Genomic DNA, 27150 nt, shown 5'->3' on the forward strand with positions numbered 1-27150 from the left:
AGCGCCCCTGTGCTTGGGAGGGAGTACTGCACGACTGTCCCTTGTACTGTGCACTGGATGAGCTGATGTTCAGTCAAATCACCACAGGGGGCGCTTTAGTCAAAGCCACCGCACTCGAACCCATGGCGGTTATTAGGCGGCTCGGAGCGGGACTCTTGAAAATCCAAACAGTCGCCGTGGACGTTTGTCAGCGTCGAGGTGCAGCGGTAACAATGTCTGAGGCTTTGTGTGTTTTGTTTTCCTCGCGCTAGAGTCGGTGTGTTGTCTATTCCGAACGAAGGAGGCAGCCATATTGTTGCTCGGTCGTTTGTTGTCGTTTCTCCTCGATGTGAACCAACGTTAAAGTTTCTCATATCGAGACGCTTGTGTATTGACGTTCTCATCTGTCGCTACAGTAAACCGACAAACACGCCACTGTCTGGTAACGTTATCGACAGGGAACGATACATAACCCCCCCCCCCAAACTGCCAAGATGCCTCCCAAGAAGCACCATCTGAAGCCGACAGCCGCCAACGTCTCCAGCTCCCTGGACCTGGAGTCGGAGGACATCAGCCTGGAGACCACGGTGCCCACCACCGAGGACGTGTCCTCATCCGACGAGCAGCGGGGCGGCTCCCAGAAGGTGACCCGCCAGCAGATCGAGAGGAGGGAGCTGCTGCACAACGTCCAGCTGCTGAAGATCGAGCTTTCTCAGAAGAGCCTCATCGTGGACAACATGAAGGCGGACCACATGTGCAAGGTAGAGAGGGATGCTGCACCAGTCCGAGGACCCGGGCTCATGTGCCTCTCATGTAGAGGATAGGACCTGATCTTTGCTGCTTTACTTGGATGTGATCCCTGCATGTGTGTTTCAGGTGGATGAGCTGGAGGAGAGGCTGAATGATGCTCTCCATCAGAAACAGGTGTTGACCCTGAGGCTGGACAGTCAGCTGAAACTGGCCCAGGAGGAGAACAGGTTAGAAAGGTTCCACTTCCATGCACTCTTGGAGAACTGGGATGCCATTGAAATATTTTATTTATAAATGATTTTTTTTTTTAGATTTAGTATAATCTATGAAATATCCAAAATGTTGGTTGGACAAAGGTCATTTGTCTGAAGCATACACCTGTAACTACTTGTTTTGTTTGTAACATGTTAATTATAATTTACTTTGTTATAATAAACGAGCCTGTCGTGCGTCTTGCAGATGCTTGATGCGTTTTTTCTTTTGTCGTCCTATTATCATGTCAGGGTTAATGGCAGCTCTGTTAAATTTGGGAAATATAAAACATCATTTGCAGGTTTTGAAAAGTTTGGAATTGCACTTAAATGTGAAGGAATAATGAAAAAAATATGGAAATTAATTCGAATTTTCTCTAAGATGAAATCCAGTGAATTATAATGGTATAATATAACAACATATACATCAGCCCATCTCCTTTATATGACATTAGTTTGTTATGAATCACAAATATGAACTGTCTTCACCAGGAAGCAGCAGACTCTGCGTAAGCAGGAGATGGACGCCATCCTGCTCAGGCAGCAGCAGCTCGAGGAGACCAACCGGCAGCTGTGTGAAAAGGCTGGAGAGCTGCGGAGGTCACTCAGGGATCTGGACATCTCTCAGGACAGGTTCCAGGAGCTCCGTGACCTCCCGGAGGACAGAATGTCCATTCAGGAATACGTAGCTGTAAGTATGAGGGTGCTCTCCCTGATCTCTCTGCCCCCAGAGACACAAGAAATGATACAGTCCTTGTGGAAGCTTCAATTACGTTTTGTTCATATTTAGGTTCGTTTCTATGAGGTGGTGACTCCTCTGAGGACTCAGCTGGCTGACCTCAGTGTGAAGAACAGCAGTTTGACTGAAGAGGCAGACAGACAAAGGACCCAGATGAGGGCTTTGATGGAGGTACCACAGATACAAGCGCCTGTGTGTTGCAGTCTGTCGTTCTTCTTCATGAGTTAACATGTTTTGAAGTTATCGCTTATACCTCATAAGATGAACCCTCTATGTATCTGTAGAGCTACGAGGAGGAACGGCGGCTTCGTGCTGAGCTGGAGTTGAGGAGCCAGAGAGTGACCCTGGAACTGGCCGATACCAAACAGCAGATCCATGAAGGGGACTACCGCCGAGAGAACTATCCAAACATCAAACGGTGTGTGTGTGTTTCTGTAGATTGGAATGAAATAAGTGAATAAATTGAGTTGTTGAAGGAGGTCAAACATACACACAATCAATTGTTAAGGAACACATGAGTGGAATATAATGAATTCAGTTCACTGTATTCAAATCCTGGATATTTCTTTATTTCTACAGAGACCGTGACCACTTCGAAACCGAACTGAAGGAGTTAAAGAGAAGATTTGAGACTCTGGACCTGAGTCACACTGCACTGACCAGGGAAAGGGACACATTCAGCAAAGAGGTGCTTCAAACCTACCTACACCCACTCCAAATGTATTGTGTCCTCACTTTACTCATTGTAGCCTCTTCAGGTTTACTTTCATTGTTTTTCATTGTTCTCATTGTGGCCTCCAGGTGGCAACATTGCAGCAGTCGGTGAATCTCCTACAGAAAGACAAGGAGTACCTCCACAGGCAGAACCTGGAGCTGAGTGTTCGATGTGCACATGAAGAGGACCGGCTGGAGAGGCTGCAGGTCCATACAGTAGATTCATCAGGAGGCTTATCTAACATCAAAGGCATTCAATAGTAGGAAAGAGTCCTCTAACATGCTTTCACTTCTTGTTTCTGTTGTCCAGGTACAATTAGAAGACACAAAGAATGCCAGGGAGAACACCTACGAGAAATACGTAGCATCCAGGTTAGATTCTCCAGTTTTACACCGGTCACTATCTCCAGTATTCTTGTCTTTTTAATACAAGCTGCTCCAGAAATATCATGTCTCATGAAAAACTAATGTTAAAAGTGATAGTTTCATCTGCCAGCAGCACTGTCCACACCTCTGTTCATCTTTATTCTTTCCTCCTTTGTCCACCAGAGACCACTATAAGTCTGAGTACGAAAACAAGCTAAGAGAGGAGTTGGAGAACATCAGACTGAAAACAAGTCAGGAGATTGACAACCTGCAGAGAACCTCCAGGGAGATGTACGAGAGGGAAAACAGGTATCTTCTTATTATTATTATTATTATTATCCTATCAAATCTAACTCTTAACAAACCGGATGTTGGTAAAAAAAATAAAATGAGGAAAAGATCAGGGGAGCCATTTAAACCAGAGGAGCTTACCCATTTGGTTAAGAAGTAATATTACAAATAAAGTGCTCAAGAATTTTCAGACCTAATTTCATGATGTTCGTTGTGTAGCTTGTGATGTTGTCCATACTTTACAGGAAGTTGAAGAGATGAAGTGATTTTCCTTTTTTTATTTACAAACTGTAGCAGTGTGATGGGGAAGTGACATCATAATTAGTCACGATACCATCCACAGTACAACAGAGAGTCAACTGAATTATTTCATGTACATGCAAATATTTAAGAGGAGGAAGAGCGACCACCACAGATGCATTACAGTATTATCAAAACAACTGGAACATAACTTTGTATTATATACCACATAACGGAACAAGCGTCTTTTGACCGTCTGGTGTTTATTTTTAACAGGAACCTGCGAGAGGCCCGAGACAACGCTGTGCTGGAGAAAGACAGAGCGGTGGCAGCTGAGAGAGACGCTCAGTCCAGATATGATCAGCTGCTGGAACAGTGAGTTTGGTCTTCCATCACACACACATTAAGACAGAGGCAGTAAAGCAAGAGACATACACCTGAAACTTGGACAAATAAAACCAATCTCATCTGCTCCCAGTGTACAAGGCTCGATACCCCTATTGTTGTTGTTGATGAAGGCTCTTAGTGTCCTGTTGATGTGGATGGATAGATAGATAGATAGATAGATAGATAGAAGTGTAGATATATAATCAAGAAGGATTGTGTCATCAGTGCATAACTGAGGGAAATATATTGTGTAAGCAAACACCTTGTTAAGCAGCCCTGAATGTCTTGTCGTATTTAAACACTCCTACCAAGACTGTTCCTTTTAAATATGGATGACGCTCTCTGTAAATGCACTAAAGCTAATCAAGGACAGTCAAGGCAGTTCACCTGAGGGCAACAACTGTCTCGGAAACTCGGGCCAATTGGAGCAGTGTTTTTTTTTTAAACACTAAACCACATCATATTTTGAATTCATTCCTCGTCTTCGTTTGCCAAGTATCGTGTGTCAACATATTGTGTGTGAGGCTGTCATCAGAAAAACTGTGTGACTAAAGCCGTTTGCAGACATGAGCAGCAGACAGAGGCAGGACGTGACCTACTAACTCTGCTGCTGGATCATGTGATTTTGTTTACAGACCCCGACACCATCGTCCACTCTTATCACCACAAACTGTCTTCACAACCTTGGCGTGTCTTCTATGTGTGTGTCACCGCTTTTTAATTTTTTGTGTCTGTCGCACATTAATCTATTAAAATGTACAATCAGTGTAAATTGAGGCAGTGCTAAGCTTTTAATAGTGCAGGTTGTGGGTGCGGCAGGACTCTGGTGGCTGACGTTTATCGTCCCGTAGCAAAGAACACATGCATATCTGACTTCAAGGTGGTTTGGGGAGGGGGTCAGGAGGTCATGTGGAAGTTCACTCGTACCAACTGGTGTTGCTTGTCTGGCTGCCTTCATCTCATGTGTATAATTCTGTCAAGCACAAGTTGAATGCTAAATAGGAGACAGGACCTCACTGTGTAGGACTGAAGACCGACATCCTGTTTTCAGTCTTTCTTGTTCCCAACAAAGCGTTTGCATTGACAGTGAACTCGGCTCTACTTCTTTTTTAATTAAACGTTAAAAGAGCTTTTCAGTCTTTTCCCACTTCCCGCTCACTTGTATCAATTTGTATTCAAGTTGCTGGTCACTGTCTTTCTGCTCCTGACAACACTGCTCATCTCAGTGTGGCCTGGAAAGGTGCCTCTGGGTCGTGGCCTTGTAGGAAGTTTCAAATCTTGCACTGCAATTGCAACATATAAATCTGAGTGCTGCTACGAATTCAAACACACACACACACACATACACATACACATACACATACACATACACATACACATACACATACACATACACATACACATACACATACACACACACACACACAGACTTCAAGCCTGCATTTTTTTCTCAATGGAGGAGATATTTCAGTTCTCCTGATTTTGTACTTTATTGCTGGTGCCTACATACATTTCGACATGTCTGTTTGAAATCAATAAATCATTTGCACTTACAACACATAGCATAGTCCATAGCACATCTCGATGAACCTAGGACCTTTTTTTTTATTCAAAAATTCAATAATGTTGCCTAATAATTTAGGAAACTGCATTGATATCCGTTCATTTTTTACATCTATCCCCAACCTTAACCATGAGCAATTCATGCTTAAACCCTTACCTTAACCTTAACCACAGTTTACATCTTAGCACTAACCCCATACAGAGACCTCATTAGGACTGAGCTTTGGTCCCTTTGGGGTCTTACTGGTCCTGAAAAGGTCAGTGTTTATACAGGAAAGGTCCTAAAGAGGCAACAAAAAAAGAGGTTTACACACACATGCAAACATGCATGCACACACGCAGCAGCAGTAGTGTTCCTTTCCTGGGTTACTACTACATGCCAGTCATTTCTCCAGATCCAAACCACCAGCTGTTGATCTTTCCATGTACACACACACACACACACACACACACTTCAGTCTCTCTCTCTTTCTCTCTCTCGCTCTGTCCCTCTCCATCTCGCTGCTGCGATCACATTGCCTCTTTGCATCGCATCACAAGCCAGCAACGACAGATGCTAGCCACAAGCCCTTAACACCTAACACCACGCATGCCCCTATTTCTGGGGCAAAGAATGAGGCAGACGAGCTTGAAATGGCGTCAGATGATCGTAGCGTAGAGAGCCGGCTTGAATCTCGGCGGTCTCTTTCAGAATGCCACTTACGGTGATCAACTCGTCCTAAACAAAGTATTGAGTTTTTCATTTTCACCTCTCTAAGGGACATAAACAAAATTGCCAGGGGGAAACCAGGAGAAAGCTTTAAATATTCCCATAAAAATTGGCATTTGAATGGGAGAGATAGTTAAGTTCTCTAGAACACATTGCCTCTTTGAATCTAGAATGCAGCCGCCATTAATACAAGGAGGCATAACATGTCCACCATGTGTTCATGTGTGTCACTGTGAGCACACAGCTCAGGCCCGGGCTCTATGGATGATGAAATCCTATCAGGTCCCCTGTAATCGAGAGTTATTAATATTATCCAGCTAACCTCTAGGGCTAGTCTGTGCATGTTTGAAAGCTGTCTGAAGAAGAGCTTTTTTAAATAAGCATCACGATATTTAATTTAGGTTCATTTAATAAAAAATGTTTATCTATATTATCCCCTGACTGCCCATCTGTGCTCAATTGCTTGTTGTTTTAAAACATTATATTTGATAAGTATTTATGTTTTTTTTTCACGTCAAGTGCTTCTAACTATTGCTATGTTGTTTGTGTGCTTGCTTGTTCACTCACGCATTTATGTGAAAAGGCTTTGATAGAGTCACCTCATCTTGAAAAAGAAACTGCCAAAACGGTTCTGTCCCTGTCTTTCTTCTTCTGTAATTACCGCACATTTAAGTGGGCACACCATGCCTACCAGCTAGAATCCCGGAACATCAAATAAGACCAACCTGTGACGCAAGCACCATTGAGACACTTTTTTCTGTTGCCAGATGATTTAAGACTTGGCTTTCCTCCTGGGCGACTTACTCTAATGCTGCAGCTATCAATCTATTAGGTGCAAGTGAACACATCAAATCAAGAGTTGTTCATGGCCCAAGGAACGTCAAGTAATCACTTCCGTGCCGCGTTCACAACAAACACGTTGCTATGCAAATGATCACAAAATGTAATTGTATCTGTTTGAAGGACGACATTGCAGAATTATGTTTTTTCAAAACCACCGGTGGAATGTGTGAGCTCAGCCAGATAACCCAGAGCTGAGTTTGCAGTCCGTGTGAGATACAGCCTCTTTATTAACTCGACATGTCTACATCTCCGTCTGCACCAAAACACATGATCTCACTTACGCACCTACTCATGTTCATCTGTACTGAGGTGTGTGTGTGTGTGTGTGTCCATCTGTGCGTCTCCATCCACGCAGGTTTCGGCAGCTCCAGCTGGGCACTGACAGCCGGGTGGCGGAGCTGTCTAACCAGGCCAAGCTGCACTCCTTCGAAGCCGAGCGCGCTCAGATGGTCAAGGAGGAAACGGCCAAGGCCCTGGCCCAGTGCCAGGTGGAGTGTGAAAAGCAGCAGAAGAAACTGGAGGTACTCTAAATGAAAGGAAGACAAAAATGGAGACAAAGTTTACCTTAAAAGTTACTAGACTATCCTAGACCAGGTCTTGTTTTTTTTGGTAATTTTGTTGTTACGCTGACCACAGAAACCAATGCTGCTCCTCTCTGTGATCTATCTCCTCTCCTCCTGCTCCTCAGCTCCTCACGCAGGAGTTTTACAGGCTGCAGACGTCATCAGAGAAGCGGGCGGCGGAGCTGCAAGCCCAGAGTGCCGAGCAGGCCTCTCGCCTGGAGACGTACGAAAGACTTGAGCAAGAGTTGGACCAAGTGACCATGCAGGCGGCTGAAAGTATGAACGTAGCATCAGCTCTGTCAGTAGCCAATTGCATTACAAAAGTGACTATAGATTCAGAAAAAATGCAGATCCCTATTAAAACACTGAACAAGACGCTGGCACCGCATTGGATTTAATGAAGGGAAAATCTGTTATTAGAGTGGAGGTATAATCAGTTTGTGAAACTGGACAGAACAGAAGTTTTGGAGAATAAATTATATTGTACAAGACAACATATATGAGAACATATATTAGTTACTATTATTTACCAACGCCTAATGCAGAAGAAGGACAAAAAAAAAAAGGACATCTACAGGTCTTCAAGTCCCTGAAGGTGATTCCCTCAAAAAGGCTGTGCAGGCATTAATCTCAAATGAATCTCTGCACTTTGGATTAAAAGACAGTGTATACTACTTGTTAAATTATTTAATCCTTCCCTTCATGAATCCAAACATCTAAACAACTGCTTATCAAAGTCTTCTTTAATGACTAATGATATTATTGGGAATTATTGTACAACTGCAGGCGCTGCGCTCCCAAAATACTACTACTAATAATAACAACATGATCGTACTGCTCCTGGAGATGTATAGACGCTGTGCTTCTGTCTGTTACCAGTTGAGAATGAAGAGGAGGCCGAGAGAGTTTTATACTCGTACGGCTACGGAGCCAACGTTCCCACGACGGCCAAGAGGAGACTTAAACAGAGGTACAGGACATGATTCCTCTTTGACCTTGTCAACAAAATCCATTCTTGCATCATTCCTCTGCTTCTTCCCTCGAATCCTTCTTATTATGGGTAGCTGCAGCTTTGCATGACAGTCCTCTGCAGTTTGTCCTATGTTGTTCCAAATATTTTTGCGCCTTTGTTGCAGTGAAGAATTTTTTCAAATCCTTTCCACCCTGTCTTAATTGAAGCATGTAGGCTTTTGTTTGCCAAAAAAAACATTGATCTTTTTTTTTTAAATGTTTTCATAAACTAAATGAAAGACTACACTGACCTATACGCTAATGTCACCTTGATAGTGTCGTCATGTTTTGGGTATTTCCATAACTACGTCTGTGTGTTGCTGTTGTGCAGTGTGCACCTGGCCCGCAGGGTGCTGCAGCTGGAGAGGCAGAACACGTCGCTGAGGAGGGAGCTGGATAAACACAAGTCACAGACGGGACAGGTATCTGAGGAGGTAAACACACACAAACACAAACACACAACATCAAGGTGTGGGCCAACCTGTCGGTCTTCATCAATTGAATCAGAAATATTCTTATGACACCAAAAATGCAATTATTACTTCTATTAAATAATTATTTATTTCACCTGGCTTTAACCTCTCTCATGACATATCTGCGTCATTGCATCAGAGCCAAGCTGGTTAGCTCCTCTCCCATCATCCACCGTTTACCTTCTCACACTATCACACGGCTCTTCTGTTAAAATGATAGAGTACATCTAATGTCTCTCGTAAAGACGGGCTCAACTCTCTCTTGTATAAGAGAAAAATCTCAAAAGAAAGATTTGTATTGATATTTATAAATTGTAGGAGGGTGTTGGAGAAGTCACGACCTGTGCATCCATTATAATTTTTAAATATCACGTCCACAGCTCAGCATGAGTCAATAACTGTCATAATAAATGCATATGCAAATATAAGGGAGGAATATAAAGAAGAGGAAGAACGATCACTGCAGATACTTCAAAGTATGATCATAATAAAACAAGAAATATCATTGTAAGCTCCAAAGTATAAAGGTGAATCATTTTCGCAGAGAACCTTTTTTTATCTTTCAGAGGTTTTTACAAAAGACAAATACTTTTACTTTTACATTTACTTTGTGCCTGTTTTTACAATCGAACGTCACAACAAAATTGTGGGAGGAATAGAAGAATTCCAGTTCTGTGCCTTTTCTAAAATCTAAAATCTCGTTTTATGGGGCTGGATAAAGTCAATCCAACTCGACCACAAACACAGTTTATCTTGGTGCATTCAGAGGGAATATGTTAACTTCTCCATTATATACGTATGATGAGCTGTGTCTTTCCGTCTCTCAACTGAGGGAGCTTAAGGCTTCAGCCACTTTCGAGTTATGGAATGTCTACATGCCATCAGGGTTGTGTAAGGGGTTCTGTCTTTTGAGTACAGCTTTTGTGAGATATTGAATAACTATAGAACATCAAATCTAAAAGGGAAAGTAGTTCTGAATATCTCCTCTAAATTATGATGGATGTTATTCCATTAGGCTTTTGGAACAAGGGTCAAGGGTGTCTTTAAACCCTGAGTGTGTGAGTTTATTAGACCAGAAACTTGAGTGAGGCCTGAGACAAGTGCAAGTGTCAAGTTTCTTTTCTGACAACAGTAATGAGTTTTTTTATTTTATTTTACTTTCCCTCGTAAAATCTTAGAGCACATGAAAAAATGTCCAAGTTTAACAGCCTTGAGCTGGTAGCAGGAAACCAAAGATCCCTACAAGAGAATACTGAGAAGTCTCAGTACCTGTCACACTTGTTGACAAAATGCTGAAAAAGCGTGACGGCCACGCTCTTCACTCTCCCCACAGCTCACTGCGGCAATCACTGAGGCTTTTGTTGCGTTTTCGCACAGATGTGTGTGTGTGTGTGTGTTTGTTCAACGCTAAGACTTTAATTTTGGGTGTGTGTGTATTTTGTCTGCGGGACTTTGTGTTCGAAGTCACGTTTCTACTACTCGTGCTGTGAACACCACCCAGTGAGGGCTGACATCGTGGGACGGACAGCTCCAGCAGCCAGTGCACTCACGTGTCCGCCATGCTTTTTATGTTTTTATTAGAATCTCAACGAGAGGAGAGACTTTGTGAGACAGCATAAAGGGGCTGGGCCGATCTGAGACTAAATAAGCGGGCCATTCAACTGTCAGCCTGTGACTGACTGGCACTCGTGTAGAATACCTCATGATTCATCGAGTATGAAAGCAAAGGGTGAAAAATTACACTTCCCATTCACTGAAAACAGCAAGGGTGTTAACCACTTAACCACCCACACAGACGCCCTGACTAACTAACTATTGTCCTCACCCTCCCACCCAGTTCTACTCGCGGTGGACAAGCTGTAAAAGTGGTTTAAAGTGTAACACCCTAACTTTATCTATTGTTCCACCGGTTTTAAGCCTGATACTGACTGAACACTTTTGCATTAGGCACAGAATGTGTGTCCTTATGAGGGATCATCAAAACTCTGTAAAGGTGCTTTTATGTCAACGTTTACAAGAGAGATGATAAGATTGTATGTTTCATTGCATTTTCACATTATATCTATCTGTAATATAAGTGCACTATTGCTTTTAATAAAAACGTATACAGCTTGGATACTACTTCATTAAAACGTTTATGGCCTCTGAAGTCGCACCGAAAGAAATGTTTTAAATGTCGTTAAAAGTTCTTCACAAATATTGACAGAATTGCACAATTCTATGATAATATTCAAATGTAAAGTCTGTTCAAATCACAGATGAATCCATCTTTAACAGTAACATCAGCTTTTACAGGTGAGTGTTAAAATCCTGTTCAGTACAGTGAACCGCATGGTGACACGCATGGCGTTGAGCTGTCATTGTGACTCCACGGTTCATGAGGTCGTACGGCGTCGAGTTTCAGATTGATTATTACGTTTACAAAAAAACACACAATGCGATTCAAGCTGCCTCTGTGGAGGTGAAGTACTTGCTCCTGTATTGGCTCATGTATGCACGTCTGTGTGTTGTTCTTCAGCTGTTGGCAGCCAACCATCTGTTACAGCAGACGCAGCAGCCCTACAGCTACCTGATAGAGACGGTGAGGCAGAGGGACGCACAGATCAGCTCACTGAAGGAATGTGTCGCCTCACTAGAGGACGACGTCAGGTACGTGCACGGAAACACACTCTTACAGAGGGAAACATGTCTCCTTCCATATCATTTATAGTCATACTTGCATTTTTATGGTTTATCTTGTTATCTACTCATCATGGCAGCAGGCAATCCCTCCCCGACCTTGAGATTTTTCCACCTCATTTCCTTCTGTCGTCTGCTATCCTTATCCCACTTTGTTTATCATTGTGAAAACCTCCATTGTTTTTTTTTTACGTACAATAAGGGAGAGTTTTGCATCAGAGAACCTCCCCCTAGTCCCCTTCTGTATGTTAACCTGAGAAATATGCAAATGACAGTCTGCAGGTTTTCTCTTGCTGCTCACAACCGCTGACCGCTCACCTGGGGCGAGCGTGAGAGCTGAAAGAAAAATCCTTTTACGATTCTCTCGAGCTTCTCCAACCTCCTCATCCCACCGAGATGTGGCTGCGCTGTGCTATCTGTTCAACAGCAGAAAACCCGGCTCCCTGGGGAGTCTCACTTTAAGTATTAATCAACATTTCATTGAGTGAAACTGGCTAAAGTCAGTGACTCAGCAGAGGCCGAGCTCAGGTAGAGTTCTCAGAAAAAAAGGTGGTGAGGCAGCCGAGCTGTTATTTCAAGATTTGCAAGGTGGTTTGCTTTAAAGCGCCGCAGTTACAAGCTCCTGCTTGTATGTTTCACAGCCCCAGGAAAGATCATCTTGGACAGTCATGTTGAGTTTCTTTCAAAAGCTATAAGACTCACTTACCTGAAAAAAGCAATTGCTTAATCAGTTCCTTATTTAAGAAAACATGACTCATGTTAAATTTATTGTTTAGCTTATCCATTGTTTTAAACCAGTAATTAATGCTTTCAATGTAAGTAAACCAGTCTACTGGCATTTGGACTGACTGGTTTACAGTTTACAGTTGCACAAATGACACGACAGCACACCTTAACATCTGATCTAGTTGATCTGACACAAACTCAAAGTAAAACAGATCCCAATCTATAGCGTTCACCTACTGTGAGCAACATATTACACTTTTTATTTCTTTATTCATTTTGACATATCCTGCTTTATTGAATCACAGTGTTTGACAGGACCAACTTGACCCGACCAGAAGTAACCAGGATATTCCAGTGTAATATTCAGGACTTGCAGGAAGTACAGTGATGTGGATTTCTGTTAACTCAAGATCTGATCTCTCTGCCTGTTTTTGGGTGTAACCTCAGCTCTCTAAGAAAAGAACGGACCGCCCTGCAGCAGGTGAAAAACAACATGGCATCGGACCTGGAGAGACTCCTCAACCATCGAGAGGTGCACATGATGATGATGTTTATTATGTGTAGCTGTTTGAAGAATTCCCCTGAACTCAAGCACCTATAATCAGTGTCTCCTATTCTATCTCTGTTTATGAGTCCTTTGACAATGGGGAAATTTCAGCAAAACCTTCTTGTAAAATAAATCCAGATTTAGTTCTGAAACCTTCATGTCAAAGCACATTTTTCAAATAACCAATATAAGATCCAGCATACTGGTGTCTGAAAGATCAGAAAACTGCCATTTTTATTCTGACGAAAACCTAATTATATTTCAATATAATTTCAGACAAAAGCAACAAATTCTCACATTCGCGGACGCCGGAGCCGATAAATGTTTCGATATTAGTTTGAAAATGACAATCAGTTCTCCCTTAGTGCTTGATTTCCCGTTGATGGTCCAGACGTTGCGGTTCTTCATATGCTTCCCATTAAAGGGCTTTTAGAGTTATTGCACAGTGTTGCAATGCTTCCTTCAAGATTGCGTGGGTTCGTATGTAATGCATGAGGGAGTGAGCCCCCCCCCCGCAGCCAGCCGTTTGCTGTATGAAGTATGTGCCCTGTCACAGACAGCTGTTCCTCTGCTTGGCTGTTTGGGATGCCACCAGGGTGCGTGTGTGTGCTCGTGCATGTGTGACATGCCAGGGCTCATGTCCTCAGGGGTGATAAATAGAACCGTGAAATGGCCGTGAGTCCTCCCCTCTGCCCTGCTGCCACCCCCGCGGACCCTTGGGCTTATGGGCTGAGTGCGAGTTGTCCCAGGAGCTGGTCTTCAGGAGATCAGCTGCACTGGCCGGTGGCTTCAGACAAATATGTCGCCAGAGAGCAACAATAGAAAATATTTGGAATCAGGGGTTTTAAAGCGAGTATTTGACCAATCTTGAGAATATCTTAGTATCATCTATATATGAGGTATTTCGGCATGATTACATAGCATTTAGGTGTTTTAAGTAAAGCCTAAAGATTTTATAGGATCACTCCCACCCAGATAACAGCTGTTTTATTTATTCTCTCTCATAAGAGACTGAAAAGACAAGAACCAGATTCCAGAATAGTTCTGAAGACTGCAGGACACTCAGGAGGTTTTTGATAAATAGCAGTAAAGCAGATGTTTTTAATGTTTTATTCATTTTATGTGGTGGGTCACTGCTGCTGCTGATAATGGCTGCTGATTATCGTGCAATGGGTGTTAGTTTCTTATCTCTACATTTTATGATCAGCTTTGGGATTTATTATTCTTTTTTAAGGGTTCAGATTTTATGATGTATCTTATGTGTGTGTGTGTTTTTCTTGCCGATATTTGGTTTAGCTCACCAAGATAGGGCGATACTGCATTTAATCTGGATTTATTTGTTCAATTTTTTATTTGTCTCTGTTGAAATTCTTGTGACATCAATTTAAGAATATAAAATGTCTGGCCTCTTGTGACTCTACCCTCTTTTGTTTCTCTTAGAGATTCATGAATATTGTCTTTCCCTCGTTTTCACATCCCTATTTCTATGAATCATGTGATTCTCCAGGAGTTAGCGGTGATGAAGCAGGTCATGATCAGCATGCGGTCCAGACCGGGAGATGCTCCTGACCCGTTGGAAACTGGGGTCATGGCGTCTGCTGGGGGAAAACAGCAGGTTAAACGAATCAACAGGACGACGGAGGAAGAGTCACCGAACAAACCCAAACCCACTGTGTTCGTAAGTGTCTCACTCGGCAACACCCATGTGTGAGTCACAGCACCACCTGAACCTGCCTGGACAGACGAAAGGGGTTAATAAAGGTTAACAGGAAGTGATTAATTGCTTTACTGACAATGGGGTTGATTTGATGTTTTCATTGCAATCAGCTGATCTGCTGTAGTATATATCATTGGATCATGAAAATGTCAAATAGTTGAATCCACCCAGCAGCTCCTCACCATTTTCCCTCTTTCTCTCTTTCATTTGCAGACGAAAAAAGAAGCTCCTGGCTGGTACCAAAAGCAGAAGCAGAAACCCAAATGAAATTCATTAATTTTCACATAGGGCTTTTTAACAATTTTAGGTTTTATCAGGGTGTTTTGTATTTTAAACTTGTAAATTACACATTGAAATATAAAAGCAGAAACCCCTTTTTTTTCTGGTGTTTGAGTGTTTTGTTGTTCTCGGTCCTTGGTAACATATAATAAATTCTCCGCGTACTGGTCCAGAACCAGAGGTAGTACCTTCCACGGGGTACACATTCCTCGATAACTGACGGCCCAAAAATTCCTTTGTGTTGGCAGTGGTGAGTTTTATTAGGTCTGTCTATCATTATTTCCTCATCTTTCCCAGGTTTTGAAGATACTGGTGGCCACAGACAAACAGCATTGCGGGAACATTAGCCTTTGATTTGCACAAGCCGAGGCTCCTTTGGCTTTAAATATAGACATAGCAGGCATAGCTTTATCATTTCGGACCATGTTCTTATCGGTGTCATATTAAACATGGCCAGAGGTCTGACTGCCGGGGAGCTGGTTTCGCACTTTCCATCAGTTTCTTTCTGAGTGAGATTATAACACTTAACAATACGCCAGTTTATTATCTTGTTATACAAACAATACATCAGAATTTGCTCAAACAGTGCTTGTCACCTTTATCCATTCCTGTACACACTGAAATGTATGTCATTTATTTGCAGTCCCCTTTTATCTCTGAGTTGCTCATAAAAAACTGCACAAGATGTGAAAAACATGTGATTTCTGTGCTTTGTGAATAACGTTGACACCTGGCGTCCCCTGTGTTCATATATGACTCCTCACTATCAAATATGAAAGAGGCACAAGACCATATTTGATTAGGTTCATTTTACTTCAGCCTGTTCAAACTGTTTAATAATTTTCCTCTGTGGTTCTGGAGGAACTTGACAAGGAAAATAAATATCTCTGCACTGGCTGAGTAGAAAACCTGCATTTACAAACTGGAGTTATGGTCCAAATAATATATATTAATCTGACGTGGTCCACTTATTTGCATTTATGTTTGCAAGTAGGCAAACACATTTTGCAGAATAAACAATGCAGAGAACACTTGCATTTAAGTTTAAATTTGACCTATTTTCTTATTTCAGGTTATATTTATTTAGATTTATTTGTGTTTTCTTTTCACTTATAGTATATGATTAAACTGTAAAATGTCAGGCATAACAACATGTTAGCAATCAATGCCAATTTCTCTGAAATAAATACATCCTCCAATATATCTGTGTTAGAAAAAAAAATTGCCCCCCCCCAATATTTTCCAGGCTCTACTTGACTAATTTCATTTATGAGTATTTCTGAAACATTTCTACATCGTGGTTTTGTAATTTCATTAAAAATTGTGAATCTTTGTTTTTGTACAGGAAAAGTCAAAACAAGAACATGTTGAACCTTCACCTGCCCGATGGATGTGTGTGTGTGTATTGCACAGTGTGTTGTGATAGTGTGTGTAGTGCACATTGGTTGTGGTAGTGTGTGTAGTGCACAGTGTGTAGTGCACAGTTCATGTGTGTTTACGGAGCGTAGGGCGGTGGCCGCTGAATGAATGATCAAAGCCTTTTAAATGGTTGGTGGGCGGTGCGTGTGCTGTATTTACCCGGGGCGCCCCGCCCTACGACACGGATAGAAAAGTGTCTGAGGGCCGGTGGAAGGATGAAACAAGTGGAGGGAGATGTAGCAGACAGGCGCACACACACCACCACCATCACCCGCACACGCGCTCCACCTTGTCGGCTTCGTTCCTCTCACTCTCCGCGGTAGCATCCTCCCTTTGTGTTGAATTCATTTCTCCAGCTCAGCCGCTCCGGGGTAGAATCGATCTGCGGCGGTGCACCGGGAGCTTCATGGCCGCGACACTCGCGATGAGCGGCGGCGGCGGCGGGCAGGAGGATCCCTTCTACCCGCTGCAGAAGGCGAGCCTCCCCGCTGGGTTCCCCCTGGAGGACTCGGCGCTGTTCGGCTTGGACTGCAAGATCCCGGAGGACAAACCGGGACACATGGACTACACGCAGGTAAAGCGACCTCACACACGATTACACTGGTGTTTCATTGAATGGGCGTGGCAGACTGGTGCGTGTGGACCCCGCTGCTGTGCATGTGTGTGTGTGTTTGTGATGTTTTTGTGGGTTTTTTTTCTGGGCCTCCACGTTTCAATCGAGCGATATTTGCTCTTCATCTCTGTGGAGCGCGCAGCAGCTGGACGCGGACCCGAGTCTGCAGACCGCATTCGCCGCATGTTTTGCTGCGCCGTGTGCCGGCCAGTTGGTCACCAGTTGTCCCTCTCCCCACCCCCCTCCCTTCCCGTCCCCTCCTCACCATCACACAACCCCGACAACAACTGACTCCAGCCCCCGGTCCGAAAAGGTCCCGGCAACTCCTGTCCTCCCTCCCGAGCTGGAGCGCTTGCAGATGAGAGAGGTCTCTGTAACAGCTGGTGGGATCAGGAGCCCAGAAATAGACAGCCCATCCCCAGACTACCACTGCTGCTGCTGCTGCTGCTGCAGAGCACAGGGAGCCATGGGTGTTTCCCCCCCCATTCCCTTTCATGTTGCTGTTTCATCCTCTGCTGCAGGGCCCCTCCAACTTTCACTGCACTCAGATCCGACAGGTTTACAGGAATTAGAAGCCCCAGAGACTGAGGAGGTTGTTTTGCATGAAGTTGTTTACCTGAGTGAGCAGCAGGGATGTGCTGTTATCACACGCACAAATGTGCAACCCCCCCCCCCCCCCCCCCCAAGTAGGTTGCAAGGTTTTACACCTGATTCTGAATTTCCAGCAGCACATAGCCTGACCCTCAGCCGCTGGCCCCTTGCAGCCTGATGGGTTTTCTGAGTTCAGCCTTGCAGGCAAGGAGGGAATGTGGCGAGCGCCTATTGATGACTACTTGATAAATGTTTCAGTGGTGACTGTGCTATCAAACCTTTTGTCTTCTCAAAATAGCGGCCCCGGAATAGTTTGGTGGTGGCTCATGAGACGCGCTCGCTGAAGCTGGATGCACTTTATTCAACCGAAAGTGGAAATGCAAAGCAGTAAAATGAACCTGTTTCTCTTTTCTCGTGTTTTCTCAACAGGTCAAATGTGAGATGGACAGATACCTCTCCCCTCAGCCTCTGTCCCTCCAGCCTCATGCAGACAGCCAGCAGAAGTCCCACAGAGACGTGGATCACTTCTTCACCGACGACCACGGCCCCTACACGCTGAACATGAATCTGTACCTGCCCGAGGTGGCCTACCTGAGGATGGGCTTGTGTCAGCAGGTGCGCGCCCCTCAGCACCAGAACCACACCGGTCTCACCCACATCAAGACAGAATCTGCCTCCCCGTGTTTCTCCCCCAACCTACAGCCACACTGCCCCAACACTTCGCCCTCTGGGAGCTGCGGCACATCTGGTCACGGCCCCGGCGGCATTGCAATGGAAGCCTCAGCCATAAACATGACGATATCAGGGTTACCAGACTTCACCAGTCTTTTCAGTCAGGCGGGAGGCAGCCATGGTGGCGATTCAGGGCCGGAAGTGTTTGTCAAACAGGAAATGTCATCGCAGTTCGAGCCGCACGCTCTGCACCATCACAACAACGACGGCTCGCTGTTTCAGCTCCTTAACTCGGGCTTGGATCATCCCCATGGCGGTGGTATGGAGGCTCAGCATCAGCAGCATCATCGGCAGCAGCAGCAGCAGATGCAACACACTTCCACTTCCACAATCCACACGCCCTTCCACGATTTGCCGGTGGCTTCTTCCGCGTCTCAGCAGGAGCAGACTGCCAAGCCCGTCTACTGTGGCCTGGGTGGGGAGGCATACACACATCCTCACCCTCAGGCACATCCCCATTATCTCCAGCAGCAGGTGCCCTACCTGCCGCCCTCCCCGCCCAGCTCGGAGCCCGGCAGCCCTGACAGGCACAAGGAGCTGCTCCACACCATGTCCCCTCCTCCCTCGTATGCAGCCACCATCGCCTCCAAGATGGCAGGTAGCTCCCCTGAGTTCGGCCCCAGCCCGGGACCCGGCAGCTTGGCCCTGCCCCTGAACACAGGTCCCACACCGGTCCCAGGCCAGGCTGCAGTCCTTCCCCAAGCCCCTGCAATAACCCCAGCCCCGACCCCGTCTCAGACCAGTGTGCCTATCCGCTACAGCCGGAGGAACAACCCTGACCTGGAGAAACGACGGATCCACCATTGTGATTACCAAGGTGAGAACAATAACACACGTCTGCCCCTGTACGAGCGCGCTGCCTCTCGTCACTACTGTGCGAGCGGCTTATTTTTACACTCTGCTGCGGTCAGGTGAATCTCTGGTCACTCGCGAGCGTCGGCTTTATGAAAAGCAGCGTTATTTTAAGACACCCCCGCATATTTTTTAAATTATATGTTATATGTTCTGAAGGACCTTTCCTGGCCTACGAGTCACGAAAACACGCCGGAGCCACGGCAGAGAATGTGCTGCTCTGGAATCCGCGTATTTTGGCAACTGAGTCGATCTGTCACTGTCCTGAAAATTAACTGTGTCCGTGCACATTGAGTGTCGCACATCAAACTTCTGCGGCCGCGAGCAATTCCACGTTGTTGTGGATTTAAAGTCACTGCTGGTATGCTTATGGACTGAAGTGTGTGTGTGTGTGTGTGGGGGGGGGGGGGTGCTTTAATTACATCAATGTTCTGGATAAGTAATTGGATTTGTTTTTCCACACACACACATGCATATTTGCATACTGTCCTATTTGAAATTGTTTGCGCAGACGTTGGTTTCATCCTGCTCACACACACACACACACACGTACTGTAGCTGTGCGATGTGCAGCTACTTGTAGGATATGTAATGTCAACTCGCCTGTGGCAGCGTGTAAAATGGGCTTAAGCGGAGCCTCCTACAGCGTGTTAGCACACGTCTAATTTCTTTAGTCAGATGAAGCCGATGTGTCACATTCACGCTTCGCCCAAAGTGTATCAGAGTATCTCCTCCCAACGATTCTTTCAAGTCACAATCAAAATAAATTTTTAAATCGTTTAAAACTCCTTGACTTCCATGTCAGACTAACAGGTGCAGTGAGCAGTTTCCCAAAAATATGTTTATTTTTTTATTAAATAAACTCTTAATATGAAATAAAACAGTGTTGACCACTTTCCAACAGAGTCACAAGAATCCTTCTCCAAATAAGAATGTGTGCGAGACCCGTTTTTTGTACAAAACAAACATTTACTCTACGCCTTTCCAAACAGCCTCTGTTCTCCATTAGGTCACATTTCTAGCATACCGCAGCTCAGTTTTATTGGGCAAATTCATATCTGGCACATTGATTGATTGAGCCCTCTGTTTTTTGTTTATCTCCCTGTCTGTCGTCAGGCTGCAAGAAAGTCTACACCAAGTCGTCCCATCTGAAAGCCCACCTCCGAACCCACACGGGTAAGTTCCTCTTCATTAAAGCAGCTTTTACAAACAGGACCCCCCCCCCCCCCCCCCCATGTCAAAAAAGCAGAAAATGTCGCTGCCCACGCGACTCTTATTTCGGTGTCTGTGCTGGCACCGTGTTGCTAGGCAGGGTGTTGTGTTCTTGGCATGTGCGTGTAAATGTATCCTGCCCCCCCGTTCCCATCCTCTGCCCAATATACTATTCCATCAAAACAGGTGGAAGTGACACACTTCTGCCAGGGGATGACTCTCGGGCTATGTGGTCGGTGCGAGACATGTGGTGCTATCTCTCTCTCAGGATCCCGTTGCCTGGTTAGACATCGATATTTAGATGCTCGTGATGCACAGTCGGGTTTGTTCGACACCTTAAATATGTACAAGGTCCTTCTGCGCCGGGACAAAAATATCATAGATGATTTTATCTGTCGGATCATCACTTCAGTCACCACCTTGTGCTCTTCACTGTCTTCTTACCTCTGTCCGTTTGTTTGCTGGTTCGGGAGCAAGTATATAACTAATTCATGGATTTGGTGCAGGTCTTCTGTCTTTAACACTGAAAGCCAGGGAGCTTTTTAACATTTCCCCTGTTTTCTCAGGAAATAATTCGTAGATCTAGGTGAAAACAATCAGGCGCATTAAGGGAGCTGCTCTGTGAGTGTGTGAAATGTGGTGCAGCTTGATTGAATTTAAGGCGACTGTCGGTGGAGGTATGTGATCTACTCGGTGCAATTCTTTTTTTTTTTCAATCTCTACGTCTTTCACATTAGTTTTGGAACGGCAAAATCAACAAACAAGCGTTTGGGTGTCGGAGCTCCTCCTCACTCCAGCTAACAAAACAACGCTTCTGTTGATATCTATCTATCTATCTATCTATCTATCTATCTATCTATCTATCTATCTATCTATCCATCCCTCCCTCGCTCATCACAGAACGCACAGAACTCACACTCCCCTCGATCCAGGGTCTGTTCCACCTAATGAATCTGAACAACTTGCTCACAGCAATGTTGTGGGTGGGATTGCCGTGCATTTCAGCACTGGGAACATGACACGACAACTGTGTCATTCATGCTGCACGCCCGATTGTGGTTATTGCAGTTAGTACAGACCACAAAACGAGAACACAACACATAAAAACAGGGATGTCGCAGCAGCTTCTGTATCTCGTCGGCTCTTCGTCCGGCACGCTTAGTTATTTTCTTCCTTATTTTTCTTTTCATTCATCAAATCCTCTTCTTTTTGTGCCACTCTTCCTGCACCCACCCCCATTTTCATCTTTGTCAGTTACTCATTCGACTTCTCTTATTCAGCTGCTTAAATGCCGGTCATACACGCACTCATACACACACACACATACACACGTCCACACACACCTGTCAGTAATCTGTATGAGATGATTCCTAATGCGTTTGGGCCCCAGTGGGAGTTCCCACTCTAATCTCCATCAACATCCATTACCCTGATTGTTTGTGTGTCTGTCTTTGTGTGTGTGTGTGCTTTATGTGTGTGTGAGTGTGTTAGTGTGTGTGCGTTCTGTGTGTGTGTTTGTTTTGTGACAACTGAACACTCCTCTCAGTTGACTCTCTTTCTTTTTCCCTCTGCGTGTTTTCATTGTCTGCTATTGTTTTCAGTTGCAGGTGCGTGTTTCTAAGTTTGGCGACAGTGTGATTAAAATCCTGAGAGGCTCACGGTGTTTGTTTAAAGGGTTGTTTCACTCAATTGGCATGATAACAAATCTTATTTCCTCACTCCTTACATGCAGCATGCAGATACTTGTTGTTTTCTGCTTCAACTTAAGTTCTAAATATGACATTTAAAATGACAAGTGTTTTGAGATTTGATTAAATAGATGTTGAAGAACAAAAACATCCAAGAAACCAGAAACCAGAGAATCCTCTATAAATTGCTCTGTCATGGCTCATATTTAAGGCACAGAAGCAAAAACTTAAAGAGAAGATTATAACATCTAACCCTAAAAATGCCGCAAAGAAAAACAGAAATAAGAAGAAACTTCCAAACAGCCGTAAGCTTCCATTCTTACCAGACCAAGCTAAATACACAGAAGTGGCAGAAAAGCTTTATATCTTCAAATTTTTGGGAGGAAATTCATGTTAAAAGACTATTTCTAAATTTAAATCTCACAGATTAAATTCAAATGTCTTTCAATCGTGGACAAATTAAATAAAAAAAATGCACAGAGAGAGATAGGACTTAAGTTTAAGACCGGTGACAGAGAGCTGCAGAGCCTGCGGCTGAACGCTACTGGAATGTGACAAAGAAACGCACCACATGTCAGAGACACACACGTAGACCGAAGCAAAGGCAAACAATGCAGATCAGTTGTCCGTGGGAAACTGGTGCAGCGTTGATGTTTCGAGCGCTTGATGAATGTCTGACAATCTTATGACTGCAAATGTTAATAGAAAACCGGACTTCTCTGTAAAGCCTGTTTGCCCAGTCACTCCACCCAGCTGCATGAATCATGTTTCTCAGGGAATTAGTGTGAGTTTTAATGATGATCAGTGTAATTACACGCATCTGAACCTGTAATCACAGACTGACAGCACCGGCTCGGACACAGATCTTGTGATCGGGTAAAGAAGTTCAGCTCTGAGGACAGCAGTGCTCATCCCGTCTCTCTCTCTCTCTCTCTCTCTCTCTGTGCAGGTGAGAAGCCGTACAGGTGCACGTGGGACGGCTGCGACTGGCGCTTCGCCCGCTCAGACGAGCTGACGCGTCACTACCGGAAGCACACGGGCGCCAAACCCTTCCAGTGCGTGGTCTGCTCGCGCGCCTTCTCCCGATCCGACCACCTCGCCCTGCACATGAAGAGACACCAGAACTAGCAGCATTTCCACGAACGCCACAAACACACAAGCACTAATCCTGACACACATAAAACACTCACTTCCATCTCCCACAACGCCAACGTCGCGAGCTGCGTGACGCGGCGTCCACCGACACCTCAGCTCCCCCTGGTGCTGCTATCACGTGCTTAAAGAGTACGATAGCAAACGTGTGGCTCTCCACCCAGCGTGAGATGATTCTGGAGGTTTTAACGTAGAAAGATGAGGGAAAGAAGCAGTTCCTGGTTCTTTCGACCTCCAGATACACTTATAGAAAAATGGTAGCTCCCAAACGTGTCTCCAGTCCATTTGGACTATTTGATGTGACTGGAACGAAAGCACTTACCACTCGAATCCTTTACATGTTCTTCTCTGTTCTAACATAGAACTGGCTACTTTTTTTTTTTTTTTTTATAAAGGAGAAGCTTTTGTTTGCAAAAACTAGTCAAACCAAATCTTTGTTTACTCCGTGGTTTGTTAGATGGTTTATGTAACTGGAATAGCCAGATTTGTTTTTTTTTACCAAATCATTTGATTTGCACTAGAAACGGTGTTGGGCGTCTGAGCCGTTTTGGCCGGACGCGTCTCTTCATCACCACTGGAACGATCCTTATCACTACTGGACTGATTCCCGCCAATCAGAGCTGTTCAGATATTAAAAATTGAAGGCATTTATTACTCTGGAGAGAGGGAAGATAGTGCAGGGAAAAAACGAGGGAGGGGTGCAGATGTAGAAATTGAAAGATTTTTTTTGATTTTTAGAGAGAGAGAGAGAGAGAGAGGAGATCTGAGGACGACTGAGAAACAGAGGGAGGTGGGTGGTTGCTAAAGAGCAGCAATTAGGCGATGAATTATTCAGATTGTGTTTGGATGGATTTCCAGCCAGAGAAATCTAAGCAGGGCCGGTGGACACGTCCTAGAATTCATTCAGTTAAACAGAATTGACTGTATTTGATGCACAAGCTTGAATTAAGCGATTTTGAAACTCGATTACCTTACATCTAATCCTCATTTACTCCTTTCAGACGTTTAACCAAAGCATCATCTACATCAACACCTTATTAAGTGCCTCCTCCTCTGGTTTTATGTGTTTCTGTTTAGTGGTTGCAGAGCTGTGATCAACTTGGGCAGTCCTTAAAACACACATGGTGCTGTTTTTATTTGTAAAAGAAAACGGAAACTTGTATTAAATTACAAGGTTAACCCATCGATTATTGTAATTTTAACAGCTCAGCTCAGGCCACTTCACAGACATCCTGAATTTACGTGTCTCTAAAAAATGACAGTGGGAACTTTCTCTGAGGGTTTCGAGCTCTCGGTCTCTGTACACAACTAACTTGCAAACGCAGCTCGATCAGTCAGTCGAACGTGGACGCGTGGTTTGCCAAAGGATAGTTTCACATTTTAATACCCACATGCTCATATGTACACTGGCCCTTCTCTCTAGAAACAGATTCTGCATGTGAATCTGCAGGCGAGGGACAAGACTTTGGGGCCTACCGGTTTCCGTTTCGAGTTTGAGCAGGATTGCATTAATGGAATCCATTAGCTAGCTTCTAATTTATCTGCATTCATGTGCAGATAGCTGTTAATAGAGATGAGCCAAAATGTTGTCCGGACCTAAAACATTTTTGAAACTAGTCAGAATCAAAGTTCTTCTTTCAGTGTAAAATGCACATTCGCACATAGGCAAATGAAAGCCAATATCGGGGGGTCAAAGTTCAGCAACTCTACGCAAAGTCACGATTTGCTTCGCCACAGGAAGCTAATGTTTTATTCGCCTCCTTACCTGCACTGATTGGTATTGAATGAAAGGCGAAGGGGAAATATTTGCAAATGTGTGGCCGTGCCCTAAAAATACTAATACCGGGCTTCATCGTTGTGAATCAAACTGATATTTTTCACTGTTAATCTTATGAGTGTGAAATTTCATCTTTGAGCTTCATTAAAAGTCACAAAGAGGGAATTTTGTACTGAAAAATCCCATTTGAAAGTACATATGGGCATGAACATGTGTAGATGAATGTAACCCTATCCTTTGATATAACCCTCTTTGTTCATTTTTGGTGGTGTGGTGTAGCCTGAACTCATAACTGTACTTGTTCATTCACTGCAGGTAGCGTTGAGATAATATAGCACTGTAATGTATCATGGTAAATCTATTTATTTGATTGTGTAGAAGTGGGGGTTGTGTCAGATCCACCATCTTTCTCCCCAGCAAAAAATGCCTTAATGTAAATATATGCACTGTAAATAACTTGATTTAAGTTTGTTTTATTTTTTTCCTCTTTTTTTATTGTTTTGTAAACAAAAGGGCAAAACGAGGAAAGTGCCCCGCCTCCAAAAATAATTGAGCCTTTTTTCTCTTTGGTTCTTTTTCCTGTCAAAGATATTTTGATGCCATTGTTTTATATATTGTCCTTCCAGCAACTTATTTTATAAATTCTTGTCTTTTTTTTCTTTTTTTGTTCTGTAGTAAACGTTCCAAAGACAAAAGTTGTTATTTCTTCAACTGAGTGAAGCCGATCCTAATAAAGTCAAACTGACACTTTTACAGAGACATGCTGACATTGATGTGGAGATTTCTTTTTCTTTTACATTCTGACGACGGCTGAATTTCATGGCCTGAGGAAGGATGTGTTACATACTGGGTTTTATATTGAAGCATTTTGTTTTTGGAAGAGTGAGCCACGCTGTGCAGACAGTGTGGCATCTGTGCAGCATTAAAACGAGCCTCGTCGAGGCCTAGATAAAACAAATGAGACACAACCGCACATAATCTTTTTAAAATCTAGACAGGGGTTTATGTGGAAGTGCTGATCCTCTGTGTCTGGGATTTTCTCCGGTTGATCCTGAATGCTGAGAAATGAAGGTTCAGAATGGGGAAAACTGTACAAGAGGAGAGGATGTGGAGAGAGAGGGGGGAGGCGCTCATGTCCAGAACCTGCAAGTAACCTGCAGCACCCTCGCAGGTCAACAAACAATAGTTCTTTGATATCCCAGCAAGACACAATGGACAAGAAAATAAATCTGACCACCACTCGGGGACCAGAGGGGGAATCCCACTGCATTGAAATGGACGTACACACATGCGCGAACACACGCAGACACACACACACACACTCACACAGACCATATGTTCTTGGTTTAAGTCATAAATGTGACCCGGGGTCTCTGTTGTAATCTACCTCAGATGTCAGAAAAGAGGGAGGTGGAGGAGAGAGAGTGAAAGAGGTGAAATGCAGAACAATCTAAACAAAAGGATCTCTGGGGGGACCCAATCAACCACTTCCGTCCTCCTACATATCCTCTCTTTCTCCTCCTCCTCCAGTCTTCTTATTTAATTTCATCTTTTTTTCTCTCTTTGTCCTACCACGCACCGTATCCCCCCCCCCCCGTCCTCCTCCTCCTCCGTGGTGGAAAGTATTGTATGAAAGTCCAGGGGCGCTGCTCCGTGGGTCAGAGTGGAGACTGTTCTCATAACCTGCGCCGCTCCTCATCTTTTCCCCGTTTTTTAATCATGCACCTCGTCTCCCTTAAGTCTGCTCCATCTTCTCCTCCTCCTCCTCCTAAAACTCAGGCGGAGAAACAGCCTTTCGGTTGCTCTCCTCTTTCTTTCTTCTTCACTCGATTCTCTCTCTTTCTCACCGAGTCTTCAAAATAGTAAAGAATGTGTGAATCTTGTTGACTTGTACTGTTTGAATATTTAAAAAAAAAGTAAAAACACACAAACACACACACACACGCACACAGTGGTGATGAGTGAGTGGGAGCTACCGGTTCATGTTTTGGATAAACTAAATTAATGTCACACATCTGGAAGAAGGCTCCTGCTCCACCCTCTGCTGTGCTGCGTTGGTGTGATTCCCAGTTTCCCTTTGTGTGTGTGTGTGTGTGTGTGTGTGTGTGTAGGTGTAATGTTTCCAGTGCTCCTCTCTTGGAACAGACCACCCACTCAGAAGACCAATAGAGTGACCACGGGGAGCCCGGACAGACACACACGTACACACACACACACATGCAGCTCCCTCCAAAGTCAACCCTTCCCAATATTCTCAGAATAGAACATGTTGTTATCAGAGATTGAA

At 44.2% G+C, this 27150-nt stretch overlaps 2 protein-coding genes across 2 annotated transcripts; both read left to right on the forward strand.

Annotated features, from left to right (window-relative positions):
• The first annotated feature begins 109 nt into the window (after positions 1-109).
• pibf1 (progesterone immunomodulatory binding factor 1) lies at positions 110-15956 on the forward strand. The gene is made up of 18 exons (XM_062401561.1): positions 110-740; positions 856-956; positions 1473-1671; positions 1771-1890; positions 2004-2137; positions 2299-2407; positions 2521-2640; positions 2744-2805; positions 2983-3108; positions 3607-3705; positions 7188-7353; positions 7521-7671; positions 8275-8365; positions 8738-8840; positions 11398-11528; positions 12732-12816; positions 14339-14509; positions 14762-15956. Exons 1-18 carry the CDS (start codon positions 474-476, stop codon positions 14813-14815), a joined length of 2289 nt encoding a protein of 762 aa, XP_062257545.1. The 5' UTR covers positions 110-473; the 3' UTR covers positions 14816-15956.
• Positions 15957-16458: 502 nt separating this feature from the next.
• Positions 16459-25622, forward strand: klf5a (Kruppel like factor 5a). The gene is made up of 4 exons (XM_062401752.1): positions 16459-16820; positions 17880-18999; positions 20151-20210; positions 22884-25622. The coding sequence occupies exons 1-4, from the start codon at positions 16653-16655 to the stop codon at positions 23060-23062; spliced, it is 1527 nt and encodes a 508-aa protein (XP_062257736.1). The 5' UTR covers positions 16459-16652; the 3' UTR covers positions 23063-25622.
• The last annotated feature ends 1528 nt before the right edge of the window (positions 25623-27150 follow it).

Source organism: Platichthys flesus, chromosome 12 (assembly GCF_949316205.1).
Source record: "Platichthys flesus chromosome 12, fPlaFle2.1, whole genome shotgun sequence".
NCBI lineage: Eukaryota > Metazoa > Chordata > Actinopteri > Pleuronectiformes > Pleuronectidae > Platichthys > Platichthys flesus.